Below are 27,797 nucleotides of genomic sequence, written 5' to 3'. Positions count from 1 at the left end.
GTCTAGGAGGTTCTTCCGCAAGAGATAGGATGACAGTTGGTTGTAGGCAGCACGTTCCAAGGTTTTAGAGAGGAATGAAAGAAGAGATACAGGTCTGTAGCTTTGGATGTCAGTAGCGTCAAGGGTGGGTTTTTTCAGGAGAGGCTTCACGATAGCGGTCTTAAAATCCGCTGGAATGACACCTGAGGTGAGGGAGGAGTTGATCAGGGTGGTGAGGAATGGCAAGATGTCGTGTGAGATGTCCTGGAGAAGAGAGGAGGGAATCGGGTCAAGGGAGCAGGTGGTGGCACGGTTAGATGTAACAAGTGCGTGAACGTCTTCAGAGGTGAGGGGGCTAAAGCTGGTAAGACCATCCGAGTTGAGAGTTGGGGGAGATGTCTTCTGGGAGGGAATAGGCGTGAATGATGAGCTGATGTCATTTACTTTCTTGGTAAAGTAAGTTGCAAAGTCATCGGCACACACACACACACGCACACACACACACACACACACACACACACACACACACACACACACACACACACTCACACACACACACACACACACACACACACACACACACACACACACACACACACACACCCCGACATACAAATGCTGTCCTTGTCAGCTTATCTCATCCTTCAGTTGGCGAGCTTTCCGACTCTTCGGAGGAAACGCCTCGTTTAGCATCAACATGTCAGTAAACAACGGCGACTCAGACACAGACTCAAGCAGCACTTCAGTCCGACCTGTAAACACCGACGCCGAGGACACGCCGTTACATACGCAGTCAGAATGACCTCAGAGTTAAGACATGTGTGGCGTGTTGTTCCTGCATCTCTGCCAGATCCTCCTCTCCTCTTCAGAGCGCCCCTCCTTTATGTTTGGGGACTCTGCGGCCCGAGGCATTATTTTATGTTGGATGTGATTTCTCCTAAAATGCCACAAAGGAATTCATACAATTTCGACACAAGCATCCTCCTCCCCTCCACCGTCTCCAGGCTGCTGACCTTCCAGCCTCCATGCTACGACCTTCAATCATCCAACAGCGTCTTCTGAGTGGGATGAACAATCTGCCCTGGACCCCCCCATGAGAGTCCGGTCCTCTTCTTTATTGATTTGGACCACAAGATATTAGTTTTTTTCGCCACTTCCTGTCCCTGGATGACAACTAGGGCACATGACCTCCTGTTCTTGCACCATGTGACCAAACTCTCGGACAGTCTTCTGTAAAAATAAGTGAAGATTAACTGGAATCATATCTATATATATATATAAACACTTCTATGTTCTTACCACTTTGATCATAGCACTGTTGTTCTTAAGGTATGTTTGCTGAACAGCTACTACTTTACTCAGATGAGGATCTAACACTTGTTTCTATTTTTAGCTCTTACTTTATCGGCGATGATATGTTGTGGTTTCTTTCTTTTGACAAATGTACTTCTTTTAAGTCTCTTTGGACAAAAGCTTCTGCTAAATGCCCTAAATGTAAATATACATATAAACAGTAGAGAATCTGTGAGCCAGCGTCCGTCCACAGGGTGTTAATTCAACTTTGTCCCCGATCTCCCCCCCAGTAGGCATCAGGATCCAAGCCATTCTCACAGAAAAAAGAAGAACTTCTGTCTTAAATGTCAGAAGAAGTGTTTTATATATTCAGTGAGGTTGAGATTTAGGGTCTAAAAGGATCAGCTGATTTTTAAAACCACATCCAACAGAGTGTTTTTTCTGTCGGGTTTAAAGGATAGCACGGTGACATTGTACCAGCGCTGCCAGTTCCCTGCACATCTGGCTGTGTTTAGCAGGGTGTGGGCTAGCTAGCGCCATGTGGCTAAGTGTAGGGTGTTACTGCTCCAGCCCCGGCAGACAAGGCCTTTTTAAGGTCCAGGGACTCTGCAAGAAGCCCCGACCAAGCCACAGATTAGAGGACCAGCGTGTTAACACACAGCTGGCTCCGGGCCTGCAATGTGTAGCCTACACTGTGTATTTGTATATATATATATACATATATGTGGGCATGCGTATGTGTGTTTCTATGCATGTGTTTGGAAGTTTGTGATTTTTTTTCTTACGTTTGTCACTGCGAGTGAGCGAGAACGCCATCCTTTCTTTGTATACAGAATGTGGTTTGCAGACTTGGTCGGACTCCCAATGTTCGTCCTGTGAGAACAAACTAAATAAAACATTATGTTAAACAAAGATGGAGAGAAAAGGGTGGGTTGAGGGAGAGAGGACGGAGTGAAAATGAAAACGGATGGAAGGATAGAGGATCCAGAGGAAGGAGGGATGTTAGGATTTCATCCCCTGCTGGTTTTGTTAGTTTGCCTGGTTGCAAAGAAATGAGCAGTCTATGATTTTTATGGTACTTTTATTTTGAACAAATACAGATGAAAAATCCAGAAAATAACACATCATATTGAGTTATAAATTAATTTCCATTTCAATGGAACAAAATAAGTATTTGATCATCTACCAAAACATGACTTGTACTTGGTAGAGTAGAGCTAAGAAGCTCCACACCACCTTTTGGTCCACACCTCATCACGGATCCTTCGTTCCTTCCTTATTTATAACTTAATATCATGTGTTTTTTCTGGATTTTTTTGTTGATATTCCATCTCTATTTGTTAAAATAAAAGTACCATAAAAATGATAGACTGCTCATTTCTTCTCCACTCAATTATTTCCCCGATTCATGTCGTTGGAGCGAAAGGCGTAAGAGGAGAACAGGTGGAGAGAGGCAGCAAGGGAGAGGGAGGGAGAGAGAGAGAGAGGGAGGGGGGGGTTAGCAGAGAAAGAGAGATGGCTTACGTATGAAAGTGAGAGGGAAAAGGTCGGCGAGGACACGGAGAGTGATGGCACCGAAGGGAGCCGTGAGAGCCGGTAGCCAGGTGTGTTTGACAGACGGAAGCCTCAAACCTGGCAGGTGGTGTTTGGCCTCGTGGTGCCATCGCTGGCATCTGGATCAGTGTGTGTGTGTGTGTGTGTGTGTGTGTGTGTGTGTGTGTGTGTGTGTGTGTGTGTGTTTGTTCGCTTGTACCGCCGCTTCATGCAGAAGCATATGCATTTTTTTAACCTATTTAGACTACGTATAGTAATATTATTGTCAACTCAGTGCTTCTTATTGGTTGATTTATATTTCCTTGAAGATGGTTTTGGGTTTGATGGTTTCAAGGGACGTAAACAGAATGATGGAATATGAGAAAAGAAAGAAGATGATTTAAGAATGAGTTGCTTGGTCCGGGATGTGAAGCGATCACAGCTGCAGACTCCCGTCCTAATCTCACTGTTTATAAAGCTCAAGGTCCTTGAACACACCAGCATTGTGTCTGTTGGAGTTCCTCAGTCCTTTGATGAAAAGAAAACACGTTATAACTGAACCCCAACTCTTGTTTTGAATATGTGTATAACGGCAACATCACACGGCCGTTAAGTCAAATTGACTGAAACTATTTTACATAATTGATTCAAGGACATGAAATAATTTAATAGGGCCAATGTATTTTTTTTTTTTTAACAGAGTCTGAGTCATAGAAACTTTAACTCTAATTTAGAGACGCACTGATACCGGACCTAATGCTGATGATGGACCACTCTGTTATCAGATACCATTTATTTTACAATAGTTATTATAATTATGTTATTTTGATTATTATTAGGAAAGCTATTAAGTTGAACCTGACGTGGACATAACACATTGAAGAAGATCTCCATATTTGAGGGACTGAAAACAGCATTTTCTGACATTTCTGCATGAAAAATGACTTTTGATGATGAACAGATGATGAAAATAGTTGGTGATTATATTTCTGTGGATCTGTTAGTGGAATTAGTTTTCCTTTCATTTGTGGTCCTTCTGTAAAAAGCTGTCTCCAAACATCATGTTGGTTGTTTAGAAGACAATAACATCTCATTTAATGTGATGAACAAGTGACATAATAAGTAGACTGAATACTGAGGATTGGATTGATACAAATATGGAGTTTACCACAGCTGGAAGGTGCTGGAAAAGCATGAAAATGCACCTGGAAATGCATGAAAAGTGCTTGAATTTGACTCTGGAAAAAGTGTAGACACACACACGTACACACAGTATTCATGAGCAGCCAAATGCTTATTGGCCAACGAGGTTTTACAGCTCATTTCATCTGAAGGAAGATCACAGAGTTTAGTCTGATTTGAAGAGTATTGGACACTCGTTTCTAGATGACGTTGCAGAACATCTCCTCTGTTAGGTGAGAGAGAGAGAGAGAGAGAGAGAGAGAGAGAGAGAGAGAGTGTATGACATCATCACTCACAGTTGTGTCCTATCAGATCTAGGAAACAGGCCCTGAACTTGGATCAAAGTCCGTATGGCCATCAGCTGATAGCGAGCAGCAGCCGGCTGGATTTCTCACATCAGGGAGTTCTGATATGCAGGAAAACACTGGGACTGTAGTACCAACTGATTATTTGTGATTGTTAAGACGTGCCTTTCTCCAGGACATTCAACATTCAAAGGGTTTATTGTCATATGCAGAGCGGAGAAACGTCCCTGTACAATGAAATTCTTCGTTGTCACATTTATGTATAAAAAAATAGATAAATAGTATAAAACATAGTAATTTAAATATGAGATATGAGTAACAATAAAGCAGTGTAAATGTAACTTTAAACACAACCTACTCACACACACACACACACACACACACACACCCAGAGACTTCAGCCAGGGGCCTCAACCAATCAGGGGCCTCTTAGTTATACTTATTATTAATAATAATAATAATAATAATAATGATGATGAATGTCGGTATTCGTGGACTCTGGAGGTACTACCGGATCATTGAACACATGGCTCTGCAGCAGCATCTCTGTGTAATAGACGATGTGTAATAAAGTGGGCCAGTCTGTTTTTTTCCCTCATCACCAACGCCGTGCTCACTCAGACTGGACACATCTGCATGGCAATAGTCCTGCAATTAAGCAACACATTTGATTCACGCCCTCCCACCACCACCCTTCTAATGCCCACGCATTCAGGGGGGGGTCACCTCTGATGATGTCATCAGAGACAAGGACATGCTGCGTCGTGGGAGTACTTGATTGGCTAATTTCACCGGCCTGATTATACGGAGCAACATTACTCACGGGGGAGCGGCGGCGCCTTCGGAGAGGATGGATGAATACGAGACGAAGAGGAGGATGTAATGTTAGACAGGATGGAGACGATGGAAAGATGAGATAGAGGAGGAGGAGAAGGGAGTGATAGGAGGTGAGATAGAAGAGGAGGAGAACGGTGATAGGAGATGAGATAGAGGAGGAGGAGAAGGGAGTGATAGGAGGTGAGATAGAGGAGGAGGAGAACGGTGATAGGAGATGAGATAGAGGAGGAGGAGAACGGAGTGATAGGAGATGAGATAGAGGAGGAGGAGAACGGTGATAGGAGATGAGATAGAGGAGGAGGAGAACGGAGTGATAGGAGATGAGTTAGAGGAGGAGGAGAACGGAGTGATAGGAGGTGAAAAGGAGAAGCAGCTGGATGGAAACAGAAAAGGGGGCGTGGGGTGAAACACAGAGCAGAGGAGGGAATAAAAGCTGCTTTGATAAACGACATGCATTATGGGATGTGTCGACTCGTTAAACATAAGGCACCTTTTAATAGCATCTAAATGCTGGCTAAGGTGTGTGTGTGTGTGTGTGTGTGTGTGTGTGTGTGTGTGTGTGTGTGTGTGTGTGTGTGTGTGTGTGTGTTTGTGTGTGTTTGTTTGTGTGTGTGTGTGTGTGTGTGTGTGTGTGTGTGTGTGTGTGTGTGTGTTATTGATGGAGAGTCAGACCGACACATAAACAGTCTAATGGCCCCGTATCATCGTTCTGTGCAACGACTGCACCTGACAGTGTTTGTTTGTTTGTTGTGTTTATTTTTCATTGTCATCAATGAAAATCATTGGCTGTATCCGTTTTGGCCCCTCAATTGATTTTCTGCAATTGTTACCCCCCCCCCCCCAAAAAAAACGTCAACACTCCTGTTACAGATTTACAGATTACAACGGCTCCTGAATGTATCGTTTGTCGGCGTTAGGGTCCTTATGGTGATGATGTTGATGGTTATTGTTGCTTTTATTGATATGAGGCCATGTCATCTTATGGGTGTGATTGATCAGTTGAGGGCTAAGATGCTAGCGGTAGATTTCGCTTTTTGCCGTAGCAACGGCAAACATCTGGTCCAGCAACGTGTTTACTTCCTCATGACCTCCATAATAAAGTAGCAAATCTGTAACTTTTTTTTCTCAGAATATTACCCCCCCCCCCCCCCCTCTCTCTCGGCGCCATTCTTTTATATATATATTTATATTATTTATATTTTTCTCCTACAGTGGCCCTAATACATCGTTATTAACCCGGTAACCCTGATAATCGAGTCACATGAACGCTGCAGTTATATTCCCAGACAGGATGTGGATCCCCCCCCCCCCCCCCCCCCTCCTAAACTCATCAACATGATTATGTATTTTGATGAAGATCCGATCCAGATGCAACTTTCACAAATACCAGCTTCAGTGCTTGGCAGACGTACTGGACTCTTTCTAGCTTCATGTTTTAATGCACCTGGTTTTCTCCTCCTCCACTTGGCTCCTCGTCCTCTCTGCGTCTCCTCCGTCTCCTCCCTGCCAAACAACCATCCAGCTAATATGCTCATTCACCACTTGCCAAATGGACAAATAGAATCTGGGCTGTCAGATTTGAAAGAGATATACAGTTGGTTGCTTTTTCTCCGTCGGACTCCTTCTCTCTGTCTTTCACTGATCTTCCATTACCATCCTGTCCTCCCACGTCAGCGCCTGACACGCTGCCAAAAAACTCAGCCCGATCCAGCTTCTCTCAACTCCTTCTCTATTTATGGCCGTGAGCTGTGTGTGAATCAACAGTCTGCATCCGCCTCACGTGTAAAAGGCTATTTTCACTCCATTTCAGAGTGTGGGAAATGTCATTCTCCTGCAGAAAAACACGTGTAATTAGGAAATCGAGCTTATATTGCTGTGTATGTTCTTCTTCTGCGTCCTCCATCACGGTCCCGGGTGCTTTGAAACATTTCCTGCACATGTGAGAGAATATAAGCTGCTGATTGGAGGCTGAAACCCCCCGAACGCCAAACGGTTTTCACCGGAGACCAGAGAGAGAGAGAGTTTGGGTGAGAAGAGACCATCCGTTTGAGAGATTCAGCGATTTCTTGTCAGCCTGTGATTTACCTAATCAGCCGACTGGCATTAGATCAGATTATTCAATCAGTCGGTGTCAGCTGCGACTTTATTAGACGTTAGTGGCGGGGATGTTGACAGGCGAGCTAAAGCCCCTCAGTATGAGAACCCTGCAGGTGGATTATCCTGGTCCGGTGATACCTCTGTGTGAGAACGTGGAGCCAGAGGAACAGCAATGGTACCGCCGCGTTATAACGAATCCCTCGTCAACATCACGACTCCACGCCGTAGAGAGACAGAGTGTGTGTGTGTGAGAGAGAGGACGATGATGGAGAGACACCAGAGAGACTCAGACAGAGGGCATGTGGAGGTAGAGGCTACTCGTCTGGTTTAAAGCACCGTACCGATCAATACGAGCCCTCAGAAAAAGAGGGTGAAATTATACTTGAGAGTACTTTAACTGTGTGTGTGTGTGTGTGTGTGTGTGTGTGTGTGTGTGTGTGTGTGTGTGTGTGTGTGATGGGGTATAGGAGCGGTGGGATACGTGAATGTAGGAACGGAGTTAAAATAAGCCTCTGACATGTCAAGGTGGCCTGGATGTGGAGCTCAAAGTGATTACAAATGAAATCATTAACTCCCCTCTCGCCACAGGAAGAAAGTCATTAAGACTCTTGACTTCTTCTTCAGCGTGAGAGAGGAGGAGGAGGAGGAGGAGGAGGGATCACATCGACTGTCACATTAAAGAAAAAACTGCTGTTAGTTATGAGAATATGCAGTCAATGTGGTTGGAGTCTACAGAGTTAATGTCATTATCATGACATCAAAAAGGATATTCTCCAATATTTATATCCAACAAAACACATAAAAACACTCAAACTAAAATTCCACTTTTATGCGTCACAACTATTCATTTGGACAATAACTCCTGATTTATGATTCTACATAAACGTGATACATGCAAACACTGTTAAAAGTGGAAATTTGTATTTACTGTATATTATCCCTGGGTGATAATACCTGTACTCCTGTCTTGTTTGCTGCTTATATTTATTAATTATTAATATTTATTTATTTATATTATATATATTATATATATATATATATATTTATACCTGCTTACAAGCAAAGTAATGATTAATGTCTACTTATAATTCTGAATGTTTGCATTGAGGAGGTTTCCACACTGATGATGAGTAACACTCATATCAACCAATCAGGATCCTCCTGTAGGGAGGGAGGAGAAGGAAGGAGGGGTGAGTCTGCCTGTATCACAGAGACAAACAGATGAAGAATGAGAAAGGTCATCTCCACACACACACACACACACACACACACGTGGGGGGCTGTGTGTCATACTAATGATGATCATCATTCATCTGAGCTGAAGGGCAGAGGAGGAGAACCGGACGGCATCATGCCATTTACCCAGATCCACCTTCCAACACCCCCCCTGCCTCCCCCGCCTTCTCCATATATATATATATATATATATATATATATATAAAATATAATTAATTTAATGCAGAAAACAACTTCTCTCCATCTTCTTCTTCTGCAGTCTGGCTGACAGAACTCAGCAGGAATAAATTCTAATGGGGATTAAAGGCAAAGCCACACTAGTCACAGCAGCTCTCCGTCTGTCTGTCTGACTGTCTGGCTGCCACTATGTACAGTGTGTGTGTGTGTGTTTGTGTGAAGGTCTGTGATCCTCCTGCAGTTTTTTTCTTATCTGTGTTACATGTGTGCACATGTGCTTTTCTGCTGACTCCTGGAAGTGTGTGTAAGTGTGTGTGTGTGTGTGTGTGTGTGTGTGTGTGTGTGTGTGTGTGTGTCTGTGTGTGTGTGTGTGTGTGTGTTTTGGAGCCGTGTTTCCTGATAGTGTGAGTGACAGGAGGTCAGGCAGCAGGGGGACGCCGTGTCACCGGGTTGGAGAGTCTCTGGCCGTGCAGCTGCTGGTATTAGAAACCCAGAAATCCCTCACAAACAGGAATCCGACGCAGCGCCACCATTCATTACGCTGCCATTTGCTCTGCACTCTGAGGTTTATCGCTATAATGAGGAGCTTACTCGACACTTACTCAAAACATTTGCCTCAGCTTTTTTGTTCTGCCTTTGGAAAGTGGACTTGTTTTTTTCTCTTACCCATATTTATTTAGAAAGAACGGATCGCACAATTTGAATCTGGTGCTCCACCGTAGCACAATAAGACTGCAGCATATCATTAAAAAAAACACATCTTAACCTTGAAAAATGGAACGTTTTATTTTCCTACTTTATTTGAAATAACTTCACTTTGTTTCCAGGAGATATCAGACCCTTTTTTATGCATTTTGAACCCCTTTAGAAGCTCAGATTAGAATTATTGTACATGTGCATCAACCCGACTCGTGACTTTAACTCGGGTTGTCAAAGTGAGTGAGGCTGTCGTTGTAGGAGAAGGAGCCAGAACAAAGTTGGATAAAAGTTGGAAGAGGAGATGACTTAACTGGTAACCTTTGGAAACGCCTCCTCCATGATGCAGCCAAGGCACAAATATCATTACATTGTCTTATTGGATTGCCCAGAGCTCATCGTGTGCATCAAACTGACACTTTACTATGACTTCGCTTGTCAAAGTGCAACCGATCGTGGGCGCCGAGTGAGACTGTAGTTGTAGGAGGAGATTTGTCAGGATGCGGTGCTTTTTGGAACCAAAACAAAGTTGGACAAAAACTTGTCCCTTGATGTTTCCAAGATTATTTTTGAGTACTTTTTCCTAAACTTAGACGACGCCTACTCAGCACGGAATATACAAATGAACAGGAAATGTCACAGCAGGTCGTCTGCTAGTGGATTTAGAACCAACTCCTCCTCACGGGAGCACGTATCTGTTAGCATTTAGCCATAAACACTATCTTTTTTCAACTCATTGGCTCGGACGAGAGCGGACCTTTTGGCTCGGAGTCTGAGAAAATGCCGGAGGAAGCAGCAGCAGCAGCAACGTAACGTCAGCGGTGAAGCCGGGGTTTATTAATGAGCGGGGAGAAGCGGAGCGGCAGCTTCCATAACGCCATGCAGACGGGTCAGGATGAGCTTAGCCTATCAGAGCGTTATGTAGCTCCGGGTGCTGTGGGTGTCTTCGGGGGCCGTGTGCATATATGGTGGGTGTTGGGGGAGTTTTAGCCACTTTCTAACTTGGCTTATTCCACATGTTGTCGTCAGGGAAACGGCTGTTTGGCTCTGGGTATGCAGCGATAACACACCTACAGCCTTCCATCTCCCTGTCCCACAAACACACACACACACACACACACACACACACCAGGTTTGGATCCATTGTGTGTGGAGATGCAGAGCAGCTGTTGGCCCTGAATGAATGGACAGTTCAGGGATGGTGTTGTCGTGCTGCCACCCACACACACCCACACACACACACACACAGACCTGGCAGATCTGAGGTCTGGTTTATAAATGATGTTTACACACAAGGCGTATGTAATAATGTAAAAAATAATGTTTTGCCACTGGGCAAACAGAGAAGCTGAGATTAGTAAACAAACATAGGAATGTTTTTGCACCTTGACGGAAACTCAATGAACCGCCGTTTCAGCTTCACTCGTCCAGCACAGCATTTCATTTTCTTGTTGTCCTGGAGACTGTGTGTTGCTTTTTTAAGCTGTATTAGTGGAGCTGTATCTTATTGCACTATATATAGAGAGACACCCCCCCCAAACCGACAGTATGCCTTCCTGTCTTTCTGCCTACCTGTCTGTCTGTCTGCCTGCCTAGCTCCGTCTGGACTCTGTATCTGTAAATCCTCACATGGACCGGTGTCAATGCTCTGACTTCCCCTCAAGCTGCACCGTCACATGCTTCAGCTTTAGGTTCACTGACAGTGTGAAGCAAACCGTCAGTCTGCAGAGAGGGAAATCATGTAGAAAATACAATCCTTTTTCTGCTCTTTTTGTCGTAGCAACGGCAAACATCCGGTCAAGAATCTTCCTCTATGCCAAGTGAAAGCTACCGCTAGCATCTTAGCCCAACCGCCCCGACCAATAAACCTCATATAAATAAAACCATCAATAAGCGTCAACATCATCACCCTAAGGACCTCAACGAGGCGTTGTCACACGTTGTGATGTACTAATTATAAAAATAAATGCGTACATTCATGGGAAGGCCCAAATACGGCGTTTTATCCCATTCACCTTCTACATTTTGTTTTCTAGGATACTTCCTGGAGTTGCTGAACCGCTCCGCCATTCATCTCCAGGAGAGTTTCACTCCACTGTGGGGCGCCATATACTCCCAGAATTCCCAGGTGTTCTCCGAACTGTACACGGACTTGAGGCACTACTACCGAGGCTCCAACGTCAACCTGGAGGAGGTCCTCAATGAATTCTGGGCCAAGCTGATGGAGAAGCTGTTCTACCAGGCAAACAAGCAATATTACATAGGTACGTTCAGCTTCTTTCATGGAACAGCAAAATAACAACCGGGGATATTATACGATATGCCGACGATAACGTCTTATTTATTCACCTTGTATCCATTTTGATATTTCTTCATATTCTTAGATGTTTTTATCCACCTGGATGCAGATTTTAATGGTTGTACATGCTGATTGCAGGTGAGGACTACCTGGAGTGTGTGTCCAAGCAGTTAGAGACGCTACGGCCGTTCGGCGACGACCCCCGCGTGATCAAGATGTCGGTCACGCACACGTTTGTGGCGGCGCGTTCCTTCGTTCAGGGGCTGGTGATCAGCGGCGACGTGGTCCGCAAAGTCTCCCAGGTAACCTGTTCATTCCAAATGGCTCTCTTTAGTCTGGTTTCCTTACTTCCCATGCTTTTGTTGTAAGTGTCTAAATGCCTCAAATACCCTTTTCAGAGTTAGTATGGGTGCTGGAAATCCTTGAAAACACTTGAATATTAGTGTGGTGTTTTCAAGGTTTGAAAAGTGCTTGGATTTAGAATAAAGGTCTTGAAATGTGTGTTCTATGTGATGACATATATGATAGAACAGAGAAAAGAAGATCTCCATATTTGAGGGACTGAAAACAGCATTTTCTGACATTTCTGCATGAAAAATGACTTTTGATGATGAACAGATGATGAAAATAGTTGGTGATTATATTTCTGTGGATCTGTTAGTGGAATTAGTTTTCCTTTCATTTGTGGTCCTTCTGTAAAAAGCTGTCTCCAAACATCATGTTGGTTGTTTAGAGGACAATAACATCTCATTTAATGTGATGAACAAGTGACATAATAAGTAGACTGAATACTGACCATTGGATTGATACAAATATGGAGTTTACCACAGCTGGAAGGTGCTGGAAAAGCATGGAAATGCACCTTGAAATGCTTGAAAAGTGCTTGAATTTGACTTAGGTGGAGGAACCCTGAATTTTACTGCAAAGCTAACATGTTCAGGTATTCTCGTGTTAGGAGGTCTGTGTGCATCTCTAGTTGGTGAACAGCCTTTTTAAGTCAACACACACACACACACACACACACACACACACACACACACACACACACACACACACACACACACACACACACACAGTCCGCACATATTATAAAGCAGTGGCAGATCAATGTTGGTGGAAACCGGGAGGCTCCATAAAGTATGGCCTCCCCCCCCCCCCAGACAATCAGCCCCTGCAACAACAGTTAATGTCAGCTCTGGGAGGACGAATGTCTCCCTGGGGGGGGTAATATCTGCCAGAGAACCGGTCCCCTCTGTGTGCAGGAGACAAGAGTAAGGTTAACATCAGAGCAAGACTGAGAAATAATTCCGGCTCCTGAAAAAGGGAGGTGGCCAGTCCGGTAGAAATATCTCCCGTCAGACGGCCGGGGGCCGAGGACGGGGTCTAGAGACCAGTGGCCCCCTGGGAAATATATACAGCCATCCTTCTGAGAGAAGGTGCTGCACCAGAGATGAATATTACAGGACCACGTTTTTAAAGATATATTACAAGGTCAGGCTGTGTGTGTGTGAGCATGAAGAAGACATAAATACCTGACAGAACAGGTCGCGGTGCTGCTTCCTGACTGCAAAGCCACACGTGGATCCACGTGATCCTGGTCCCTTTCGCTCTGATGTATATGTGTGTGTGTGTGTGTGTGTGTGTGTGTGTGTGTGTGTGTGTGTGTGTGTGTGTGTGTGTGTGTGTGTGTGTGTGTGTGTGTGTGTTTGGGGCATCGGAGTGAGACTCCCTGCACAGAGGGACCTGACGATGGCTCAATTAAGTTGCTGTGTGCAGCAACATCACAGCCACCAGGGGAGGAAAATATAATAACCATGAAGGCAGCTAGTCGGGCGTATAGCGGGCAGTGACGACTAAAACCTGCCGGACCCAGAGTCGAGGGAACCAGGTCTCTGGACCTGAACCAGGTCACTGAACCAGGTCTCTAACCAGGTCTCTGAACCAGGTCTATAGACCAGTTCTCTGGACCAGTTCTCCAGACCAGGTCTCTGGACCAGTTCTCCAGACCAGGTCACTGAACCAGGTCTCTAACCAGGTCTCTGGACCAGGTCCCTGAACCAGGTCTCTAACCAGGTCCCTGAACCAGGTCTCTAACCAGGTCTCTGGACCAGGTATATAGACCAGGTCTATAGACCAGTTCTCTGGACCAGTTCTCCGGACCAGGTCTCTGGACCAGGTCCCTGAACCAGGTCTCTAGCCAGGTCTCTGGACCAGGTCTCTAACCAGGTCTCTGAACCAGTTATCTGGACCAGGTCTCTAAACCAGGTCCCTGAACCAGGTCTCTAACCAGGTCTCTGGACCAGGTCTCTGGACCAGGTCTCTAACCAGTTCTCTGGACCAGGTCTCTGGACCAGGTCTATAGACCAGTTCTCTGGACCAGGTCTCCGGACCAGTTCTCTGGAGCAGGTCTCTAGACCAGGTCCCTGAACCAGGTCTCTGGACCAGGTATATAGACCAGGTCTATAGACCAGTTCTCTGGACCAGTTCTCCGGACCAGGTCTCTGGACCAGGTCCCTGAACCAGGTCTCTAGCCAGGTCTCTGGACCAGGTCTCTAACCAGGTCTCTGAACCAGTTATCTGGACCAGGTCTCTAGACCAGGTCCCTGAACCAGGTCTCTAACCAGGTCTCTGGACCAGGTCTCTGGACCAGGTCTCTAACCAGGTCTCTGGACCAGTTCTCTGGACCAGGTCTCTGGACCAGGTCTATAGACCAGTTCTCTGGACCAGGTCTCCGGACCAGTTCTCTGGAGCAGGTCTCTAGACCAGGTCCCTGAACCAGGTCTCTAACCAGGTCTCTGGACCAGTTCTCTGGACCAGGTCTCTGGACCAGGTCTATAGACCAGTTCTCTGGACCAGGTCTCCGGACCAGTTCTCTGGAGCAGGTCTCTAGACCAGGTCCCTGAACCAGGTCTCTAACCAGGTCTCAGGACCAGGTCTATGCAGAGCTCCGCTAGATAAGCATCTCTCCTCGACATGCCGGAGTACACACTTCCTGTCTGATGCCATTTCTTTGTTTTGTGGGAGGAGAGCGAGCTGGCGAGCAACGTGTTCAACAAACCCTTTAGTGAAAACGTGATCTCATAATTAGCATCGCTTTTACAAAATCACAAAATGTCATCCAGGCCGCTAATACCAGCGTTCTGCAGCGCTGCCACTCTCAGTAAGGTCACGGATCTCATTGTGTTGAGAGAGAGAGGGGGGGGAGAGAGAGAGAGATTATTTATATATATATATATATATATATATATATATATATATATATTTATATATATATATATATATATATATATATATATTTTATTGAATTATATCATTCTGTTCTGTCTTATTATTTTATTATTATTACTATTTTTTTAATGCATTGCATTTAATTGTGCTTTGGCAACACATTTCAAATGTCAAGCCAATAAAGCCTAATGAATTGAATTGAGAGAGAGAGAGAGAGAGAGAGAGAGAAAAAGACAGCGTGAGAGAGAGATTAATTTGATAATTAAATTGTCTTTAATTAAATTATTTAACATCATCCTAAAAGTTGGTGTCTTCCCTGACCTGTGGAATAAAGGTTTGATTACACCAATATTTAAAAAAGGAGATAAATATGTATGTTCATTCAATGATCTATATTATTCTGTTATCTTATTATTTTTATTATTATTGTCATTATTTTATTTTATTGTATGTATATAATTGTGCTTTGGCAACACATTTCAAATGTCAAGCCAATAAAGCCTTTGAATTGAATAAATTGAGAGAGAGAGAGAGAGTGTGTGTGTGTGTGTGTGTGTGTGTGTGTGTGTGTGAGAGAGAGAGAGAGAGTGTGTGTGTGTGTGTGTGTGTGTGTGTGTGTGTGTGAGAGAGAGAGAGAGAGAGACACCCTTGGTCGCCCCCCTCTAATGGAAGCCGGACCGCTGAACTGTGCAGGAAGACAGAACGGCACTTCCTGTCTCTGAGTAAGCCGAGTCACGGCCCGTTTGGTTCAATTTGACTGAGAGAGAGAAAAGACAACTGTTCCATTTCAAAGTCATCATTCCTGTGTGTGTGTGTGTGTGTGTGTGTGTGGGTGTGTGTGTGTGTGTGCGTGTGCGTGCGTGCGTGTGTGTGTGTGTGTCAGACTTTCTATCATTGTGTACGTATGCAACACAATGAGACTCCAGCATCACTTCTGCTGTCTCTCTTTAGTGTGTAAGTGTGAGTAGTTCGGTACAGAAAGTTGGATCTGAGCTTGATTCCACCTGTAATTCTATCGTTGATTGATTGATTGATTGATTGATTGATTGATTGATTGATTGATTGATTGGGCCCTAATAAGACAACGGCTAGCACCAGAACGTGTTGATCAGGCGCTGCTCGGGGAGGTTTGTACGACGGCGTCTTTGGGCCACAAAGACGGAGCCGAGGGACGGGCCAACATTCAGAGAATAAACACGCTAATTTGCCACTTTATAAATATATATATAGCCCATGACAATATATAATAATTATACTATTGTAGTTTATTGTAGTCATGTTCAACACTTCTCCTGTGTAAAGCTGGAGAGAATAAAAATGATCTTTGTGAGTCCAATGACTTCCAAGGAAAGTGCAACTAACCTGGAAGACACACAGCATGGATCCCTGCTGTGCTTCAGTCGGATCAGGAAGTGAAGAGTGATGAAAGAATATGAAAGCAGGCTGAGAGACCAGGACGGGTGGAAACAACAGAATCATTTGAGGGGTGTGTGTGTGAGACATTAAGATGCAGCCTCAACTCCCTCTTTTTCCGGTTCAGTATTAATTCCTCCGAGCCGCCCCGGTGGCCGTGTCCTCGGCTGTACTTCCCTCGGGTCGTGGAGAGGAGGAAGTAGGCCACGCGCCACATGGCTGCTCTGGGGGCGAGGAGACTGGGTCGTCCTGCTCTATAACACGAGTTCACTCATATCTCCTCAGTAATTACAGAGGGGAGACAGACAGGCAGAGAGAGAGACAGGCAGAGAGACAGGTGTGGGGAGCAGGTTGTAAAGGTGAGGGTAAATAAATAAAAAAAGACACTATTTATAAATATGCAGCCATATATACACCGTGAAATTGTCCATATTATTATAAAAGGCTGCATATGTATATATGGTGTCTTTTTTTCGTATATGGTAATTTATTTAAATTGTTTATTTATGTTCTTTACTGCAGTATTTTGCTTTGTTGTATATTATATTATATATTGGCCAATGTGGAGTTGGTTTGAATCAGGCCAGTGTGTGTGTGTGTGTGTGTGTGTGTGTGTGTGTGTGTAGAAGCTGTTATCTTCATCAGTCACAGATTTGATTAACCATTAAGTAAACGATCTAAACTTCTGTTTCATACCCCCCCCCCCCCCCCCTGTGGTCCGTGTAATGGAGATGGGCATTTTAATTTGATGTATTACGTTTTATTTTCTTCTATAATGAATCTAATCCTTACTCCTCGTCTGATTGGCCCAGTGGGCAAACGAGGAAGTCGTCAACATGAACCTCCAATTAGCGGTTACACTGTGTTTCGTGGGATTCCCACATTAACACTGTATGGATGATGTAACAGGACCCAGATTAATGACAGGCTCTCCTTTTAATAAGGATTTCATTAACATCACCCGGGGCTTCTTTTTTTAGTTTTAGTTTTTTTAAACTGCCAACGCCCCCTCGGCGAATCTTAAAAAACCATCCCCTATCTCTGGTTTTCCCCTCTCTCTCCTCTCTCACCGAGGAAGCATTCGTCTGACTCATCCCGGCTAATGAGGGGGGGGGGTTCTGACTCATGTCTCATGTGACTTGAGATTAAGCCTGGGAATGTGGTGTGCTTATTGCTTTTATACCCTTGTGCAACTGGCAATGATTACCTAATTCTATTGATCTCTCTCACACACCAGAGATGCTTCTTCCTATCCAGTTGTTTTCTAAATGGGTTTAAGATGTCATTTTGAAAACAATGTCAGAATAAATGACCCTTTTGTGGATCAAATATGATTCGATTACATTCTAATGATCCTTAAGGGGAAATTGGGTCGGGAACATAAATAGTACGGCCGTGGGAAAAAAAAGAAAGTAACAGAAGGCAGTGGAAGGTGTTTGAAACCAAAGTAAATATATTTAACTGTGACTCACAAAAGATTCTACGAAAATATCATTTAACTGCAAACAATACAGCATTACACCGTGATGGGGATGTTATTCCATCTCTCCGTGGACACGGTTCCCGTCCACCGACTGGGTTTTAATGCCGAGCAGAAACCGCCTCAGCTGAACTCCTCCGCGGGTCTTGCAGAGTTCTCATCTTGTTTTCCCACCTGATCCCCGGTTGTCGTCCTAATTCTGCTGTGTATTTGTTAAAATGCCGGTTTTTAACTGTGACTTTGCTGTTGGAAGAACAGTTTCCAGGAAAAGCATCAGGATGGCCCAGATGTCAGCTTAGAGGAGCTTTGTATGCATAGCTGGGTTCATTCCATCTCTCTCTCACACAGACACACACACACACACACACACACACACACACACACACACACACACACACACACACACACACACACACACACACACACACAGACACACACACACACACACACACACACACTGAGGTTTTGTATGCATAGCTGTACTCTCTTGTGAACAGAGCTTACTGGTATTAACCCAGTTTTACTTTTCACGCACCGAGGCCCTCTCCTGTGGGGGGGGGGGGGGGCAGCCTGGAGGGGGGAACAGCCTGGTGGGATAGAGAGTGTAATGATGAGAATACTCGTATGAATGTCAGCGCCTTTTTTTTTTCATTGCACGTGAAACAAAAAGCACATTTTACCAAAGTGGTTTCCAAGGAAACTGTGGTGAATGGAGAGGGAGAGGGAGAGGGAGAGAGAGAGAGAGCCTTGGTGCAAACTGAAAAAGGTCGCCATGGGAGGTGTGACCTCCCACAGTGATGCGACTGTCATCGTGTGTCTAAAAGGAAATATCTATCTTCACATTTTGTTAAAGCCATTTCATTCAGCGCTCTGAAACATGGAGACTATTAGATCACACACACATGATGTGGTTGTTCACCTGTGTGTGTGTGTGTGTGTGTGTGTGTGTGTGTGTGTGTGTGTGTGTGTGTGTGTTTGCAGGTGCAGCTGAGCCCGGAGTGCGTGCGGGCCATGATGAGGATGACTTACTGCCCTCACTGCCGCGGCATGGCCTCCGCCAGACCTTGTGCCAACTACTGCAGCAACGTCATGAAGGGCTGTCTGGCCAACCAGGCTGACCTCAACACCGAGTGGAGGCATCTGGCAGGTGGGGGGAGCACACACACACACACACACACACACACACATTCACATGCAGGTGCAGCCACGTGTTTGCTGGGAGGGTTCGCCCCGATGCATGATCTCGCTTTGCAGGAGCCTCCTACCAGGGTGCATATATATGACCTTTTGGTAACACCTTCTATGGAGGTCATGTATATAATGCATCACAAGCATTTATAACACATTATAATGCATTTATAAGGCATTAAAGTCTAAGTTTATACCTTCTAACAAGGTTTATAAAGTGTTTTAACTTCATACCTCCATGCCCAAGTGATCCCAAAGTCCTGGATGTTACACAGCACATTATTCATTACAGAAACTTAGAATTTATAATCTGTTATGATAGAGCTCTCTGTGTCTTTATAGCTGGCTAAAGTTTGGTTATAATGTGCTGTCACATCCAGGACAGGTAAAGCCTGATAATACATTACATCCACCACTTATAATACTTTATAAACCTTGTTATAAGGTGTCATGCATGATAATAAACATTTAAAAAGCCTTATAAATGCATTATAAGGTGTAATAAATTATGCATTATACACATGACCTTGATAGGTAGTGATACCTTTCTCCAGGCTAACTTTCTCCCCGTCTTCTAGAAACGATGATGCAGGTGGCGGGACGCTTGGACGGCCCGTCTGGCGTGGACAGCGTGGTCCTCTCCCTGCCCGCTCACATATCCAACGCCATGCTCAACATGATGGACAATATAGAGAGCATCAACAGCAAGGTCAGAGTGCACGACATGCAAAACAGCTGCACGATGTTTCTCACCAGAGTCCGAGTGAATCTCCCACTTCCTGTGATTATTGAAGGCTCTTCACATCTGTGAGAATGAGCAAACGGAGGAGAAAAAGTCATAAAAAAAGCTTCTTCCAGAGGAAGATAATTCTACTTTAAATATATATTTAAATATATATATATATATACACACACATAATGATGAGGATTTGGCATTCAGAGTAGTTTGTAGACCGATCTGTTCAACACACGTCCACATTGTTGCTTTATTTTATTCCTGAATATATGACTAAAATAATCTGTTTGCCAAAACAAAGTGTTTTTTTTCTCCCACCACCGCAGTCATCTGTGCTTCACAATTATTGACACAAATGTCACACTATAATGTAACATTTATAAATTGTAATAATTATTAGATTTATCACTAATTACATATCCTGTGACATCACAACTCATTTTGTATGCGGAGTGGTTTAAGCGCATACCATGTACGAACGTACATACGCAGCAGACCCCGGTTCGAATCCCGGCCGGAGGTCCTTTCCTGCATGTCACACCCCTTCTCTCTCCTATGTTTCCGAAATACTGCTAATAAAATGCTGCCCTCTCTTCATGTCATACCACCACATTAATGCCCTATATGCTAGATATTTAAGATAAAAGGCTGTGAGTCATGACCAGGCTGCAGGCCCGGCGTTTCCTTCCCCCGTTTAAACGTTTAAACGTTTGGATCCGATCCCTAAGAGGAGCTGGCAGCGGTTGGGAATCCGACTCAGCTGCCTCGGCGATGGTGGAAAACCGTGTAGATGGCGAGCTGCGAGACAAAGCTTCCTCTGTTGCCGGTCGGCTGTTAGAGAGCCAGGCTGGGCTGGAGGTGAGCGCTAGCGTTGGCGGTCTGCCTTCTGACCTCGTTCAGTAATCACACACACGGCGGCTTCGTCTCCGGGGAGGAAAAACGTCAAGTCATTAGATTATCTCCTATTTTAAACTGACATCACAAATCCACATGTATGTATAATATACTAATAATAATAACTTTATCTATATAGCACCTTTAACAACAAAAGTTTACACACATACGGGTCTATACACAAATAAATAAATAAAATAATAAATGAAAAAGAATTAATAGCTAATAAATAAATAAAATAAGTTAGAAATGCAAAAGTGAAATTAAACGGGCGACATCTCATGAAAGCAGGTCTATAAAAGTGTTTTAAGAAGTGATTTAAAAGAAGAGCGACACGTTCTGCTGGCAGACGCGACTGGAAGCTGAAGACGGGATTATTTTCTCGTCGTGTGAAGGTTGAACGGCTCGCGGCTCCTCTAAACAGATTGGATGACAGATGACGGCAGTCTGAGTGGATTCCCCGGGCTCCGTTTAGAAAAGCGCGAGCGCCGATGGGGACGAGTCGTTCTGCCATCGACTCCCCGGGTCACGTAGAAATGTCGATATGTAGAGAGCCGGAACGCTGTCGCTGTCGGCTTCAGACGTAGAGAACGGTGCTGCAAACCAAATGTTTAAGGATCATCAGATTCCAGTCAACACCGATATACTACACACTGGATCATCTCCCTCTTTGATCCGTTACCTCTCCGCTGCTTCAGGACTTCTTTATTTTCTCCTCTTCAAAACATCCTGTTCATATTTTTGTAATAATTTGTCAAACTTACGACGATATAGAAAAAAAAAAAATGGAGCCCAGAGAGGGGGCAATATTCAGGGAAGAAAGCGGCAAATTTGGGAGTTTATTACGATGCTAACAACCGGCTTTTATGCTAGCTAACTTCCAATGAATGTACGCTTTTATCTATTTTTCTAATGAATCATCCCAACGTGTGACAACGCCTCGTTAAGGTCCTTAGGGTGATGATGTTGATGCTTATTGTTGCTTTTATTCATATGAGGCCAAATTGTCATCTTATTGGTGTTTTATTGATCGGTGGCGGTTTAGAGCTAAGATGCTAGCACTAGCTTTCACTTGTTGTCATAGCAACGGCAAACATTTGGTGTTAGTGGAACCAAGCAACTTGTTTATATCGGCTATGAGAAGTGAAAGCTACCGCTAGCATCCAAGCCTACCCGCCTAGATTACAAACTTTCGAATTCGCAACTTTTTTCCCAGAATATTGTCCCCCCTCTCTCAGCTCCGTTTTTTTTTTTTCTTTTCCCCTACGGTGACCCTAATACACCGTCGTGTTTTGAAAGTAAAGTTTAAAAAAACGTCTTTTTTTTTTCATTTCTTCTCGTTCATTGTCTTTTTTCCCGTTCCAGCTGTTCCAGGCGTGTGGAAACATCAGAGAGGGCGGAGCCAGCAGCACGGCGACGGACGACGGCGTGCAGAGAGAGAAGGTTGCGGTGGACCCCCGGCCGGGAACCGGCTCCAGCAAAATGGACAAACTGGTTCGTGTGTTCGTTCTGCTGTTCGCTTCACCTTTGTACACAGCTGATTAGATGAGTATTAAAATGCTGGTGAATTTGCTGTCAGGTGTCCGATGTGACGGTGAGACTGAGGGACATGCAGCCCTACTGGGTTTCCCTGCCCAGCATGCTCTGCAGCGACCGCATGGCCACCGGGACGGGGGCCGAGGACAAATGTTGGAACGGCATGAACCGAGCCCGGTAAGTCGGACCCACCCAGAGAGGAATGCATTTAAAAAATAAGAAGATATGAAAGTACGGTGAATTAGGGCCACCAGAAAAAAAAAGGACCTTATTGAGGAGTTGTCACACGTTGGAATGTATTCATTACAAACATACATGTACTTTCATGGGAAGTTAGCTAGCATAGATGCCGGTTGTTAGCATCGCAATAAACTAATAAATTGCCCCCCTCTCTTTCCCTACAGTGACCCTAATGCACTTTTGTAGCGGTTAGCAGCTAGCCTTGTACAGTGTAGCTGCATAGCTGTCAGTCTGGTCCCCTTTAATAACGACGTGTCTGAAGCAACTCAGCCCCACAGCATTCTGGGAAATGAAGGAAATTCAATGAATTCACACGTTAAATCACATATGTTACCAGGTACCTCCCCGAGGTGATGGGCGACGGCCTCGCCAGCCAGATCAACAACCCTGAGGTGGAGATCGACATCACCAAACCAGACATGACGATACGCCAGCAGATCATGCAGCTGAAGATCATGACGCACCGCCTGAAGAACGCTCTCAATGGCCAGGATGTGGACTTCCAGGACACCAGTGAGTCCTTTTATTCATTCACGTTCAATCACAAGAAACCTCATCCCCGATGACTCACTATTTAACGAGGTCGAGGTGAAGGGCGGGGCTTTGAACAGAGGTCTGAACGAAGAGGGCGGGGCTTTGAACAGAGGTCTGAACGAAGAGGGCGGGGCTTTGAACAGAGGTCTGAACAAAGAGGGCGGGGCTTTGAACAGAGGTTTGAACGAAGAGGGCGGGGCTTTGAACAGAGGTCTGAACGAAGAGGGCGGGGCTTTGAACAGAGGTCTGAATGAAGAGGGCGGAGCTTTGAACAGACGTCTGTACAAAGGGGGCGGGGCTTTGAACAAGTGTGTGGTCTTAATATGTTAATTCTATGATGAACATAAAATGGCCTGTATATCGTACCATTAAACTCACGTCCCGCCCCTCCGTCTGCAGGTGATGATGTCAGCGGTTCGGGAAGTGGCACCTGCACCGACGAGGCGTGTTCCCGCAGCCCGCGCCTCCACGTGCTCGCCACCGAGCGGCCCATCCAGTACCCGCCGGAGAACAAGAGGGTGAAAAGCATCGGCGGTGGCGCCCAGAACCTGCCCAGCATCGCCGTCTACCTGCTTCCGCTGCTCGTCTTGCTGCTCCGGCGATAATCGACGGGGGAATCTACCAACTGGGACTGAGTTTGGGGGGCGTGGAGGTTGGGGAGATTCTGAAAGGGGGGGAGGGGTGGAGGGGTGGAGGAGATGTCGGGGGGGTTAGTTACTTTGCCAAAACTAAATAGTATATAAGGAAACAACAATAATAATAATAATAATTAAAAAAAAATCACTTGGATGGACTTGGTTTTGGTTTTGGATTCGAACAAAATGGAATTACGAGTATTCATCCGTGTTTTGGTTCTGCTTTGGTTCTGCTCTTTTTCTTTTATTTCTGGCTATATTATGACATCATTCGAGCTGGTCTTTTGTTTTCCCGGTGTTTGGGTTCTCTGAGATTATACTTTACCTGAGACATGTAAGATTATATTGCTGACAGGATGTTGGTGTTGACACCACGGGGAGAAACAGGCTTCGCAGCGGCGCTCACAATTTTTTTTATTAAAACCAACTATATATTAATCAGTAACTCAATAACGGACCCGAGGGCGTTTTATTACTCCTCGACGTACACAAACCACTTAGATGAAATATAATATTGATGACTTTTAAAAAGGGAGGGGGGGTATCATCTGGACCGCACGACCCAGCAGACCTCTTTAATGCGTTGAGCCTCACGTTACCATGACGATGGCGAGGATGCGTGTCAGCATTTTTTAAACTTTTTTTTTTGCCATTTCATCACGTAAGCTGTAATAAAAGCCGTGATCGCATTCCCACCGACACGATGGACTTGACGTGCGAGTAACGTGACCCGTCTGTCACAATCCATCCGTCCCCCCCCCCCCCACCTGCTGGGGCAGATCCCACTCCTCTCCAGACCCTGCTGCCGGTCTAGGATCAACCTCCAGAGTCTAGTGTAAGCGAAACGCATGCTGGCCGCGCCAGGTCTCAGATAACAGCAGCTTCCCACTATAGAGCCCTGTATGTGGAACAGGGGGGGTCGGTTTCAGATCGCTGTCACAGCAACGCTTTGACAGTTAGGGATTTAAAAAAAAAACTAGTGTAGCAGAAGCAGAAACACCACTCATGAAGTGCTATTCCTTAAATGTGCACAGCGGAGTGAAGACTTCACCTTTATTGTTGCTTAGAGCTCCGATCAGCAACATGACTGCAACTAGCAACGCAATGTGTTCATGTCTAAATGCGGCGAAGATCCACTTCAGAGATGATCTACATCACGGTAGATCCACATTAAAGTAGATCCACATCAGAGTAGACCCACGTCACGGTAGATCTGCATCACAGCGGATCCACATTAAAGTAGAGCCACTTCAGAGTAGATCCACATCACAGTAGATCTGCTCCACGTCACGTCTCTGAACAGAGTTTTCAACAGTGTTTAGATTCCTTCTTTGTTGTTTTTTGGAGAGAAAAAACACCCCGTTGGTATCCATCACAATGTATCTGCCTTCCATTTTCATTTTTCTGCTACTTTTCCGATATCAGTGCCTCCCCCCCCCTCCCCCCTCCCCCTGGCTCATCAGTCATAATGCCCTTTAAAGCGCTCCTCATGCTTCTATATGGTGGCGATGACAATATGACAATGACACAGCTCTTCATTGTGTGTCAGGCTAACTGGGAATTCAAAGGAAACGCCAGAGCTCTGCTTTTAAAGGGTGGGGGGGGGGGGGGGGGGGGGGGGGGGGGCGACGTATGAGAGGTTTATTTTTGGTCTTCGATTGAGCGAAAGAGACGGAACGATAGAGCCTTTATAGATATATACGAAATGAAATGTATTCACATGTATTGGACTAACATTGTCTGACCAATCAGCTGACAGCAGTGGGAGATTAATCCAGCTCTTTTTTTTTCTTTCTGTCTTTTTTATGCCATATCCAACCTTCTACTGTAATCACTCCCGATCTGATCGATTACACCTCTGCTTGTCGGTGTTGCGTTAGTATTGTGTACATGTGGAGACGGTCACATGGTTGTAAAAACAGTTCACTGGGACGCCATGATTCATTCTGCGGGGACAACAACACGACATGCAGCTAACGCTTGATAATACTGCAGATTCAATTAAGTCAACATTGATTTCTTTTCTTTTTTTTTTGCTTAATTAATTAATTAATGAACGCTACGTTTGCTGTGTGTGTATGTGTGTCCCTAGTTAAAGAAATCTGCCTGTGACTGCCTTTGACACTTTGGGGTCCATTTTTAGATTCAAACAGGAAAACAGTGACATTAGATGGAGGGGGGGGGGAGGTTTGAACAACTAGCCAGAGCTCCACGTAGGTCTACTGTTTTGTGACCCTCTTAAAGAGAAATCTGAATGTGACGGTCCACATGAAACCCGCCTAAAGAATGAGAAACGACTCCCAACTGTGATGGTGACATTCCAATCCAACGACGACTCACGACTCAGTTTCAATGACTGCCTCACAATGTCATCGGCTGAAATTTGCACAACCCAACCCAAACCCCCCACCTCCTCCCCTCCCCCACCTCCACCTCCTCCTCCTCCTCCTCCACTGTTTGATCTCATTAATTTGTTGCTCAAAGTCCCCCCCCCCCCCCTCCCTTTTATAAAAAAAAAAACCTGCACTTTTATGAAGCCAATAAACGGCGTTGTCTGCACAGAGACATCACAAGATTGGCCGATCAATGCGTGAGTCAACACACCTTCCAAGAGAACGAGTATTGATCGCTGGATGTGTGTATGCAGATGGATGTGGCCCGGCGAGACGTCTCCTGTTCAACCATGGTGAAACACAAAGCCCCTGTGTGTGTGTGTGTGTGTGTGTGTGTGTGTGTGTGTGTGTGTGTGTGTGTGTGTGTGTGTGAGAGAGAGAGAGAGAGAGAGAGAGAGAGAGCTGATCTCAAATCAGCTTCTCAACCCTCCCTCGTTCATCAGGTGGCGTTAAAACAAATGCAAAGCCACCGTTTTTAAAAGACGGGCTTCAGAGTTGAATATTAGAGGATTTTCTTAAAGGTGTCGATGTATATATGTGTATATATATATATATACATACATATATATACATTATATATACATGAGGGGGGTAAAAAAAGAAAAAGTACTTTTAATTCTCTTGTTTTTATGTACTTTTTTGTTGTTTTCAGAGATCTATGGAGAGTTTGTGCTTATGGTGAAGATTGATGCCAGAAAGAGGTTGAAAAATACAAAAAATGTCTCATTTGCTGTTGTACCTGAAATCTTGTGTCAATTATATACATTGTAAGATTTTCAACACGCTGGCGTCCCGTTTCTTTAATGCTGTTCATATTCATGTGTGTCTTTAAAGTCAAACTACTTAATTCACACAAACATTCACATCCATTGTTTCCAAATTGTTGTTCATTTTTCTTAAAAATCGTCTTTCTTCTTCTTCTTCTTCTTCTTCTTCTTCTTCTTCTTCTTCTTCTTCTTCTTTTCTTCTTCCCATCTGCCCCAAATCATTTCCCAGAGTGCATCGGGGCACGCTGCCACCTCAGAAATAAGGGGCCAATGCAATCCAGCGATGATGTCAGAGGTGACAGCTGTTGCCTGGTGTTGCCACACTCGGCCACATGTTCAGAGAACACTAGGGCTTTGTCTGGTTTGCTGTGTGCAGACAATGGAGATGATCGCCTCCCTCTGGGTGGGTTTAAACAGGTGTGTGTGTACCTGACCCCGATCCTACGGGGGGGGGGGGGGGGGAGCTTACATATTATAGGTGTGAAGGAAAATGTCGAGTTGAGTCAGAGCAGCTTTAAGAACCGAGATCATGAATATTAAAGCATGTTGCAATAAATCTAAAGTGCCTCCAAGCTTTAAAAAAAACCCTCAGTTTGTCCTCACACACACACACACACACACACACACACACACACACACACACACACACACACACACACATGAATCATTTTAACAATCCCTAGATCACAAGCTCTCAAATAATTTTTGAAATCACATCCTCACGCTTTAATATCCTCCCACTGAGCGATGATGGTGCATCACTCTCCCTCCAGTGAGACGATTATTATATTATTGCTATTATTACATCACTGAAATTATCCCTCGCCCCTCTTCTGTAAACGCACACTCGCCCTGTCAGCCATCGATCATGTCTGAAGCCTTTTCACCTTCTCCTTCCACACACACACACACACACACACACACACAGTTATTCTCGGCCTTTTGGGGCTTCCAGCTTGCCCTTTTGGTTCGCAGCACTCTTGCGAGCGGCTGCTTCCCGACTCTTAAACGGTCTCAGTGTTCCGAAATATCTGCTCAACAGGGTCAAACTCTCGTCAATAGAGTCTCCTCGGATCAATAAAGCTGCATCTTCTCCTTCAGGCCACCGACCGTATCTCA

General features: G+C 44.9%; 1 protein-coding gene across 3 annotated transcripts in view; it reads left to right on the top strand.

Annotated features, from left to right (window-relative positions):
- Nucleotides 1–26,693, top strand: part of gpc1b (glypican 1b) — a 59,122-nt gene extending 32,429 nt beyond the window's left edge. Inside the window, exons 3-11 of one of the 3 annotated variants that reach the window (XR_014597056.1) lie at nt 11,372–11,599; nt 11,773–11,936; nt 18,737–18,902; nt 19,522–19,652; nt 21,939–22,067; nt 22,153–22,286; nt 22,687–22,862; nt 23,283–24,624; nt 24,682–26,693. Coding sequence is in view for 2 of the 3 variants with exons in the window: in XM_084008153.1 (XP_083864279.1) it covers nt 11,372–11,599; nt 11,773–11,936; nt 18,737–18,902; nt 19,522–19,652; nt 21,939–22,067; nt 22,153–22,286; nt 22,687–22,862; nt 23,283–23,488 (1,334 nt within the window). In the remaining variant the exon portion in view is untranslated. Of the gene's footprint in view, nt 1–11,371; nt 11,600–11,772; nt 11,937–18,736; nt 18,903–19,521; nt 19,653–21,938; nt 22,068–22,152; nt 22,287–22,686; nt 22,863–23,282 lie in introns of all 3 variants that reach the window. The other 2 variants (XM_084008154.1, XM_084008153.1) reach the window with 2 other exon arrangements.
- Nucleotides 26,694–27,797: the final 1,104 nt, after the last annotated feature.

The sequence above is a fragment of the Eutrigla gurnardus genome, assembly GCF_963514095.1.
Source record: "Eutrigla gurnardus genome assembly, chromosome: 4".
NCBI lineage: Eukaryota > Metazoa > Chordata > Actinopteri > Perciformes > Triglidae > Eutrigla > Eutrigla gurnardus.
Note: the sequence above shows the minus strand (reverse complement) of the source record. Positions and strands in the feature narration are given on the sequence as shown.